Source organism: Fulmarus glacialis, unplaced genomic scaffold (assembly GCF_000690835.1).
Source record: "Fulmarus glacialis isolate BGI_N327 unplaced genomic scaffold, ASM69083v1 scaffold4249, whole genome shotgun sequence".
Lineage (NCBI taxonomy): Eukaryota > Metazoa > Chordata > Aves > Procellariiformes > Procellariidae > Fulmarus > Fulmarus glacialis.
In genome coordinates, this window is record NW_009235089.1 from 28670 (window position 1) to 38679 (window position 10010).

At 39.6% G+C, this 10010-nt stretch overlaps 1 protein-coding gene across 1 annotated transcript in view; it reads left to right on the forward strand.

The window, feature by feature from the left end:
• The first annotated feature begins 6097 nt into the window (after nt 1-6097).
• Nucleotides 6098-10010, forward strand: part of LOC104082665 (NADP-dependent malic enzyme) — a 44069-nt gene continuing 40156 nt past the window's right edge. The window contains exons 1-4 of the mRNA XM_009585874.1: nt 6098-6101; nt 7394-7436; nt 7676-7717; nt 8576-8685. Of these exons, the coding sequence (XP_009584169.1) occupies nt 6098-6101; nt 7394-7436; nt 7676-7717; nt 8576-8685 (199 nt within the window). The remainder of the gene's footprint in view (nt 6102-7393; nt 7437-7675; nt 7718-8575; nt 8686-10010) is intronic.

The window sequence follows — 10010 nt, forward strand, 5'->3', positions numbered from 1 at the left end:
GTTCAATACCTTGCCCTCCCTCAGCCAAAAGTGTCACCATGCCAAGTCTCTAAAGAACTGAAGAGGTGGAAAAGAAAAAAAAAAACCTCTCAGATCATCTGTCTCAAATCTGCACTCATCTCTTTTAAGTGAATATGAAACTGAAGGTAATTTGAGATTGTTCTTTGGTCTAAGTCACAGTTAAAGCAGCTAAGCGGTAACACTGGAAAAAGCAGCAGAATAGCTAGAAGAGCTAGAATTACATTTTCAGGCTCCCGGAGTTTTACTTTGGACTGAGGTGAGGTCAGGATCAGGTAACAAGTGAACCAATACAAATTCATGACAAAACATCACAGTAATTCAATTTGCTGTTTACTTCAAATCCACATGGAATGTGTTTTTTTAAGGAGGAAAACTACCAAAATTTACAATATAGTTTTCTTCCTCCTCAGATTTAACTAGAGGATTAGCCAAGCCCATATACCTCTGTGTTTGTGGAGGTTTGTGTGGTATGTGTTTTCATGGCAGTGATCTAGTCTGCTGGGAGTGATGTTTGTGTATGTCAACAACTGAGTCTAAGAGTTTGGCTCATGTCTGACTTTGTGAAATTTCAAAAGTATAATTTATTTGTATAATGTGCGTTATACTGTATCTCAGTACTGTATCATCCAGCCACCTTCCTGCACACAGCGGGGAGCAGGCAGCTTGGCAAAGTCCACCATAGGAAATTAATTTGACAACACTCAGTGCAAGATCTTATGGAAGAGAGGGGTGGTTTTATGTTACAAAATCTCTAAACAAGTTGATTTTACTCACTCAGTCTCACGCCTGCATACTCAAAGCATCAGGATGTATGTGTCCATGTGTTCTGGCCAGGATTGCTCGTGTGTGGCACTGAAGGCAAAAGGGCCCTGGCTATCAAGCCCTCAGTGCGTTTCCTTGGCCTCTGGTGATTAGTGATGACAAACCTGATTTTATATGGGTCTTTTATTCCTTTAGGATCCAACAGCTATGCCGGTATAATTCTTTTGCTGCAGGGTTTTGCTTACTTCAGCCTCCATAAATTTTAGGCAAGTCTGCTGCCGTTTGTCTGTGCGTTCTCATGTTAAATTTCTTCGGACTGTAATATGACTTCCTGCTGTACCCATAGGATAGGGGCTGGCATACGTGATGTGCCGTGATAGCGCATTGCTGTTGTTGCTGTTCTCCTGCTGTCAAGGTGCAGGGTCCTTGTCCAAGAGTTGGCTGTGCTTTACCAGGCCTTACCAGAGCTTGGGCCTGCTTGTCTTAATGTAAATGAGACATTTTTCTGCAGTCAATTTTGTTCTTTGTTATCTGTGTGTGCCGCTGTTTTCACCTTTGTTTTGCTGCTGCTTCTGGTTCTTTTGCATACATTTCCGTTCATCCTTCATTCATGCCAGTCTTCATATTTCCATTGCAAGACTCTATACATGTGTACTGGAAAAGTTAAGGTTGTGATCAAACCCAGTTCCTGACAACATTGTTGTGTAAAATACTTTAGTACAAATATCTAAATCCAAAATAAAATAGGAAAACTTCTGCTACAAGAAGAAATAAAATGTATTTACAACAGTGGTAACTTATGATGAATTATTTCACAGCCTTTGTATTGCACAGCCCTGAGATATCTGATAGTTAATTCAATGAGCTATTGAAGTAGAAGATATCTCCTTCAGGTTCTCTAGTGACCATCAATATTAATCCTTTGACAGCACTTCGAAAATGCACAAAAAAATTAGAGCATGTTTAGAAGTGTTTTCAACTTAATGTTTCAGTAGGATGGACTTCTAAATCTTCAATTTAAAGAGCAAGTAGTCCTCGCTACAAAGTGTGATACAACCAAGCTGATGAAAAATTAAGTTAAAAAACAGACCATCTTTTTCTTGGAGTAATTGTTTATGTCAGTATACCACAAAAGCTTTCAATTTAATTCCCTTTTTACATAACAGAAGCCCATTATGTAAATAGTGCCTGACTGTGAATAGAGAAACTTGTCTGCTTACAAGCAACAACTTCTAGGACCACCAACCATAGGACCTTCCTAATTCAGCAGTGCTCTGCTCCTAAGCCTTGCTTTTCCCAAGGCCCACCAAGTCCGCACATGTAGCAGTGCTTTTGGCTGGGGGGAAAAAAAAGGGGAAATTATGAGCCATCACCAGCCAATTCTCCTCACTAATCCTGGGATAGAAAGGCCATGGGGATGAACACCATGGAGAAGGGAAGAGCAAGGAGGCGGGTGTAGGTCTCCCCTACCCCCATGCCTAGTTTGCATAGGTACTGAGCTCATAGGTACTGGGCAAGGATTGGTTTGGAAACAGAAAATAGCTATGAAAAATACTCCTGAGAAAGTAAATGCTTTCTGTAGATAAAATAAAAACAATGGCTGCCTGCAGGGGAAAAAAAAAAAGAAATGTAAATAGGGTAATTCATGTGGAAACAGTGATGCTGACAGTTTCCATTAAGTTCTTTAGAAAATCTCTTCCTGTGAAGAATGTCCTGTCTCTGACTTGCTGCTCCAATTCAGGACAGAGAGAGAAAGTTGTCCGTAATTTAATGATACGTCTTCTGGGAAGGTATTTGCATTGTAGGACTGGCTAGAGCTGAGTACACCTTGTACAGATTTCTCTGCTGTGCAGCTGTAGCACATCAGGCTGTTAGACAGGCAGCATGAGTAGGAACATCTGCTGCAGAGTGGCTGCGGTGCTTGCTGGAGGGTTTCTCATCTTGGACACCTTTTTCCACAGAATGTATACGTAGCAGTTAGCGTGGAAAACTCTATCCCCTTTGGTCAAATTTGGTTGAATTTAACCAGCAGGTTAAAATTGTAGTGGAAGAGGTGCTAGGATGGATCTATGACCTCAGTGCAGCAGTTTAGTTGCTTTGTGAAATGAAGTTAAAGATAGCAGGAAGATAAGGCATCCAGGTCATAAGAGCTGTCAGGAGGGAAGGTGGGAAGGCATCCTTTCATGAAAGCCCTGGCACAAAGAGGATTTTATAGCAGTGGCCATTATGCTTTAAATCTGTTTTGAGCAGTGGGATGTATGGAAATGAACAAGCTTACAGCATTTGGAGTGGGGAGGAAGGGCATGATTTCCACATCGTCCTGGTGCACATCTGGCTGGCGGAGCGGCTACATGACGCACGAGGCAAGGGAGAGAACGCCAATGTTGCTATCATTTTGGTTTTGCTCCTTCTTAGGAATGGGTGGCAGCAACCACTTCTGATGGTTTCTAAGGCTTTTTCAGTTCCAGGCCCACATGAACGAAGAAAATAGTCAAATAGGATTTTGGAAGCTCTAAAAACCTAAAAAGCAACCACTTGTTCCTTTAGGAAGGTTTCCAAAACAATGGCTGGCAGTAAGAACAAATGATCCAAATATATTTCCAGAAAAATTTCTTAGCTGTAGAAGTAAGCACGGATTTTACTGATCATATGGTTTGAATTCAAAATGATGCCCAAACTTTTATAGCTCCCACTGGATTCTTGAGGGTTTCCCTGTTTGAGGTTCTTAAGAGCGCTGGGTTGCCAAAATGCTAGTAGTGTATATTTGGGATGGTTAAAGAGCTGTGGACATTTTTCTCTAGCCTGTTACATAAAGATATAATCTGTAGAATTATTTGAAAGATTAGCATTGTTGTCACAGACAATTGAATATAAATTTATTTATAAATGGGGAAAACCAAGCTAAGACTCTCACACAAAGTATGTTGTAAATTGGGAGAAGTATTGGAAACAGTGTTTTCTGGCAACCACACATTATTCAGTGGGATGGTTCTTTTTAATCAATTGTCCAGCGTTTGCCTCCCATACTTGATGACAAATCTGATGTTGCATGCTTGCCACCACTCTTGTCCGTATTTTCTGTCCATCACGGAAAAAGGAAAGATGGCTTTGAACTTCTGGCCCGTTGGATCCTGATTCAGACTGCCTGTATGACTTGGAGCAGGAGACTAAGATCCAAGTACACAGAAAGACCTGGGTGACAAAACAGGATTTATTAGGGGAAACGGCGATCTAGATTATCACTTTCTAGGGACAGTTTATGTATGTTTAATCAGCTACCACAATGACAGATTCCAAACAGGCGGAAGAGAGGAATTCACAGCTACAAAACACTTGCCTGCAAGAATCCAGCAGCCCTAGCCAGGCTACTCAAGCCAAACTATTGCTATCAGAGAAGTGTTTTCTGGAGCAAGAAAATAGTTAAAAATTCATGAGGGCATTTGTTGTGGTTGCACATTAAGGAGGAACATCTCCCAGATTTTCATTTATTTTCTTAGTTTTGGTAGTCTAGGACTAGATCCGTCATTTCTTCAAGTGTTCTGGTTAAGACAGTTGATGCCCACTGGATAGGTTCTCTCTTCCGTTTATTTGTACCACCTTTCAATATGAACATGCGCGTTAGTTCTCCGTTTCACCAATTATCCCCTATGTATCCCTGGGTCAAGAGTAGTAATAGCTGGAGAAATGTTGTCTCTGTTTTGGGCAAGCGATAAGGCATGATACATTCTATGTGACTCATGTTTGCAGCATTGTAACCACATACAACGTTTGCTTGCTCCTGTGACTCTATTGTTGGTGACACATTCAAATTAAAAGGATTTTAATTTTAATTTAAAATTTCAAAAAGGAAAGTGAAATTTTCCTGAGGTATCTGAGGATCAAGTTAGCTACTTAGATAAGCAGTACACAGGTTAACACCCTTATTTCACACTATAACGATATGTAGTCCACTACTTTTAAAATATGGAGAAATACCTCCTACAGCATTTTCTGTCACGACAGTTCCTTGTAACTTTGCCTCCTAATCTTCTTGTCCTGCCTGGAGCTGCTGGCACTCAACTGCAGGCCTTTTGATTTTAACATGCCCCTGTAACAGTCAACCGCAACCAGTCAATGGTGTTTTTAAATCTGATGATTTAGTTTGTTGCAAATCTCAGTTACTTGCTTCTGGACCTACCTGATCAGATACTCTGTGTCATCTGAGGAAACTCAATGAAGTCAGTCTGTGCCGTATCTGTATAAAGTATTGATGATAGATGTTTCGATTGTCGCATTTTAGGATAGCTGTACACTTTGTTTTCTCTTTGCATAATGTTTGAAAGATAATATGAATTACAGCACTGTAGTGGCCCGCAGTTGCTGGAATTTGAGTGGTTTGGAAGGCACAACAGGATTTGATGACTGCACATGGGCAAGCAATAAAGTGCTTGGCTCTCTTCTCATCCAGTAGTCATTTGTCTACCATACCCACCTAGGAAGAGGTGCAGTTCCAATCCAAAAATTTGCTATGACAGTAGGGTATGAGGTGCAAACAGAGAGGACGTGTTCTGCTTTCCTGAGGGTTGATTCAAATGGTTTCCCTTTATAGTGGAGAAACCACAACCTAAAACCGTCCATCAGAGAGCGATAGGTGTGGGAGGTTATTGCAGAGTGATACAGGAAGGAGAGTGGAACTGAGCTGTTGGCTGTGAACACCATTTTAGGTTTTGGCTCAACTTTCTGCTGTAAGTGATTGCGATAGTAAGATGTGGAAGTCAAAGAAGGATTGATGGCTGTTTTGATATGGTCAGTGCTTCCAGAACCGTGGCACCTTTGTAGCCAACTCATTATTGCAAGGGGATTTTCTGGAATGCCAGAGATTAACTATTTTATATTACCTCATCTGTATGTCTCATCTCTTAGTGGTTTTGAGAATGGGAATACTCCAAGCAGAGAAACACTGTTATTTTCTTGTCTATCATGGGTACCCCATGACTGGATTTGATTAGACTTTTTTGAGGACATAGACCTCAAACTTCACGAATCTTATGAGGTATTACTGGTCATGGGAGCACTGAAGTCTCAGGTTTTTACCTGGGTGTCATGTATAACACTTGCAACGAGTAAGAATGATGCTTAGAAATTTTTCTGCTATAATACCAAAATCTCAGAGGCCCGGAATTAGACTGCCTGAATTTTTTCCTCTTTAATTAAACAGCCATGATATCTTGCTCAGAGAATTAGTATGGATAGTGTGCCCAGTATGGGATGAGTGTTTTCTGCAGGGACACTGATTAATATAATTCACAGGGAGTTTTGATCCGAGTCTACGGCAATGGGTAAGAAAATGGAGAAAAATCAAATGCAGATGAGAAAATGGAATGTTACGTATGGTAAAATAAAGAAACAGACGTTGGCTTAATGACATCCAAGAAACACTTCTAATCAAGCTCCAGGATTCCAGAGTGTTAATCTCATTAGTTTCATATTATTATCCAACTGTCAGCTCCTGGACCCTTATGGAATCACAGAAATTCATGTCAGATAGTGAATCAAGTTAGAAATTTAAATTAATTATTGAAAAATAGCTCCAGATTCTTATTTGAACTTGGTTGTGATTTGCTATACTGAATTACTGACTCGCCAAATTCTCTTTTAAACAGTTGCCTCTCATTATGCTGCTGAAGAAGTCCAGGTTTTTCCATAAAACCTGAAGATGTATTTATTTTCAGCAGGGATTACCATTCCTGCCAGTGGAATCCCAGTAGTTTTGGCTAATTGTAATATGGCTGTAAATATGTGATTTCCATGGAAATTAATTTAGTCACAGGAATTTTTGTCCTTTTTTTATATTCATGGCTTTGCTTAATGTGGTTGCCAAACACATCTATGGTTTAAAGAAAAACTCGATTAACATTAGAGCAGATTATTTATACTGAATTGCTCAGTATACATATGTATTGCTTTTCTGGATGACGCAGGAACTGCTTGACTGTCTGTCTTGGATTTGTGCTGTTGGCAGATAAGGAAGAACCTTCTTTAGCTCAAACAGGACGTGTGCTGTTGAGATCTTTCCCTGTTAGACCCTGGTGGTAATAATTTCATAGCAACACCTTAATGCAATATTTTTTTTAAGTTTTAATCAAATGGGTCCTTAGTCTGTGCAAATTGCCATTACGTTTATTTAAGTTTAAAATACGTTTTTTTTAAAGAACTTTTCTTGTAACATTATTCCAGGGTGGGATAATGTTTATGTGATATTTCCAGATCCAAACTTGTACAGACAGTTTTAGTACTAACCCTATATTTTAAACGTTTCATGTTTTACTTTTTTTTTCCCATATGAGATTGACAGTATTCAAGTTATGTTTTTTTCTTCCTGTTGCCAGTGTGCTATGAGCTTGAATTCAGTCTTTACATACTTTTTGTCTAGAAATGTCTTCAGTGTTTTTTGGGTTTTTATGGGGTTTTTTAAATTTTGTTTTTGTTTTAAGAAAGTATTTGAAAACGCCATATGGGAATGTTAAGCAAGGAATCCAGAGACAGTACTATTATGAAATGCATATAAAGACTGGAGGATGCATAGCAGTAATATTAAATTAATTTAACTTATTGTTAACTTTCATTTTAGGAGTAACCTTATTGGCACACCAGGGCAATTTTTTACTTGTAAGGTATTGGCATATGAGTCTAGTGCCCAGAGTCTGGAGTTTCCTTATTTTAAAAAAAAAATACTCCTGTGTTCCTCTCTTCGATAATTTTTAGATGTATTTGAGATGCCTTATGCCTGTTGGAGTCAACATAGGCACATACCTACACTAGAAAAATGCTGTTGTTTGCTCCCTGTTGGTAGTGCAGGCTTGGTACGCAGTGGGTCCAAGGCAGCAAGGTAACACAGTGAACTGTTTCCAAGAAATGTCGTGATTGGCATTAACTTTGAGGCTGTTACCACAAGGTTCATCAAAAGTTACTTACCCGTGCTGTTGAACTGACTTAGATAGTCATATCAGCTAAATGGTAGAAATTGTTCATCTGATGCAACTGCATACTATATTTTCAAAATATATACAGATTTCAAAGTACTATAGGAAATGTCAATTTGAATTGTTTCATTAGCTACAAGGATGAGAAAACATTGAAATGGATGATAACATTAATTCTTAGCGTACTGTTTAAGAAACCTCTAGTATTCATATCAGAAAATCAGTTTTGACAATCCAGTGAAACAGTAGATGTAAGAAATGTAGATAACCTTGTTTCTGCGTATACCCAGAGTTTTAGTGTATGTTAGCCAAGTGTAACTCGATTCAAATTTGCAGCTATCACTTTTCTTCCTTAGTGTTCTCACATGTTTATCATTTGTCTAGGTTAACTGTTTTTCTGATCGATACCTCTTCCATAATAAGAAAGGTTAAGTATCGCTTTGTGATACTGCTGCTGACCTGCATAATGACAATAAAATAAAATCCATGTTCTGAATGTGTTACCTTTTTACTACCTTCCTTATGGGGCCAATTTTTTTTTGCTCACTAGCTGATTGCTCAGCGAAGACTTCTATTGAGATGTCTGCAGAGAGATGAAGGCCTTTTCCCCTGATCTTTTATTCTTAACTTAGAACTGAGTAAAGCGTATTAGTAGTCTACTTATGCCTTCTAGATAATTTGTATGAATGTGAAGATATAGAATATAACAAAAACATCTCTGTAGATGTATATTACACTTGTATTCAAAATATGACTGCAAATGTTAATAGCTTTTTAATATACAGTTATGTATTATTTTTAATGTAATGCACAATTTTTTGTCTTTCTAGGTATGGCATGAACTGCCTCATTCAATTTGAGGATTTTGCTAATGCTAATGCATTCCGCCTCCTGCATAAGTACCGTAACAAGTATTGCACTTTCAATGATGACATTCAAGGTAACAGACTCTTTCTTTTCACTCTTGTGATGCTCACAAGCCAGAAAAATGAGTCTTAATTGATGTACCAGAGGGAAAAAAAAGTATCGGCTTTCCTGTGGTATTTGAAGATATTCAGTCCAGGTCACATTTTGCCTTGGGTTTCCTTAGCATGGGTTTCTGGTGAGCTGTCTTTGCTCTTAACCTTTCCCCTCTCATTTATGCCTCATGCTTTATTTAGATGTTCGCTCTTCAGGGGCTTTTTTAGTAGTTCAGTGTGTGAACGGCTTTCCCATATAAATTATTAACTTCAGACCTTTGGGCAAATGTCAAAGCTCAAGCCTGGACTGTACTTCCCTCAGTTTTTTTGTCACTGCGGTGACAACTGCTCCGCTGTTCCTCCATGTGACAGAGCTTGCTTGATAAATGTCAAACTGTATTTCAGTTCTTAAACTGACAACTCAGTTAAATATCCTTCTAATTTTCCTTGCAGTCTCAGGGCTGCATTCAATTTTAGAGGGGAATTATCCCCCTGACTCTGTTTTCCCATCTGAATCATTTGGAGCAGCTGGCAAAGGGAAAAGATCTAGGATGGGAAATGTCAGCAAGGGGGATTCCCTCAGTGCTCAATCTAGACGGGCATCTTGTCCCTTCCCTCACGAGAAGAAAGACAAGCAGGGCTGAAGTGGTGGATGCTGCTGCTTGGGTTGCCTTATTTCTTGTCAGGAGAAGAGCACAGGAAAATAGCTTTCTCTAGGGCAGTAAGTGCACTGGCTCCTCTCCTTGCGAGGAGACTGCAGTCAGATGAACTGCTGGAAAGAGGTACCCAAGGAGGGCACTGGGTACCCAGCTGCCTCTTGCCTCCTCATGTTGCCTTGGGTAGATGGAGGTCCTCAGCAGTGCCAGGATGAAAAATAGGAGTTTAACTGTCTTCATTTCTAAGTATGCAGTGACACTTTAAGCCAAGCATTAGGAGCTTGAGTTTTCCAGAAGTCAGTCTTGAGTCATTCTTGGGACCTAGGTCTTATTTCAGGGACTCAACGCATAGCGGTGGATTCAAATAGCCCTCATCTTTCTGATGTTAGGGATTTGGCTAGCCACATGAACTATGTTTCTGTTACAAGCCTGGCTGAGTTTTACTCCTGCATCTGAAACAGATTATGGAGGACAAACTCCCAGATGGGAAATAAACTAATTATAAAATGTCATTTCCCTTTGTAAGAAGCGTGGTGCTTCTTACCCTGCAGAGTCTGAGTGTAGTCATGGCTACGACAGTCCAATGCAGCAGACCAAACAGCATCTGGAAGTTTCCCTAGTTGTTTAGAGACCTAGCTCCCACAGGGAGT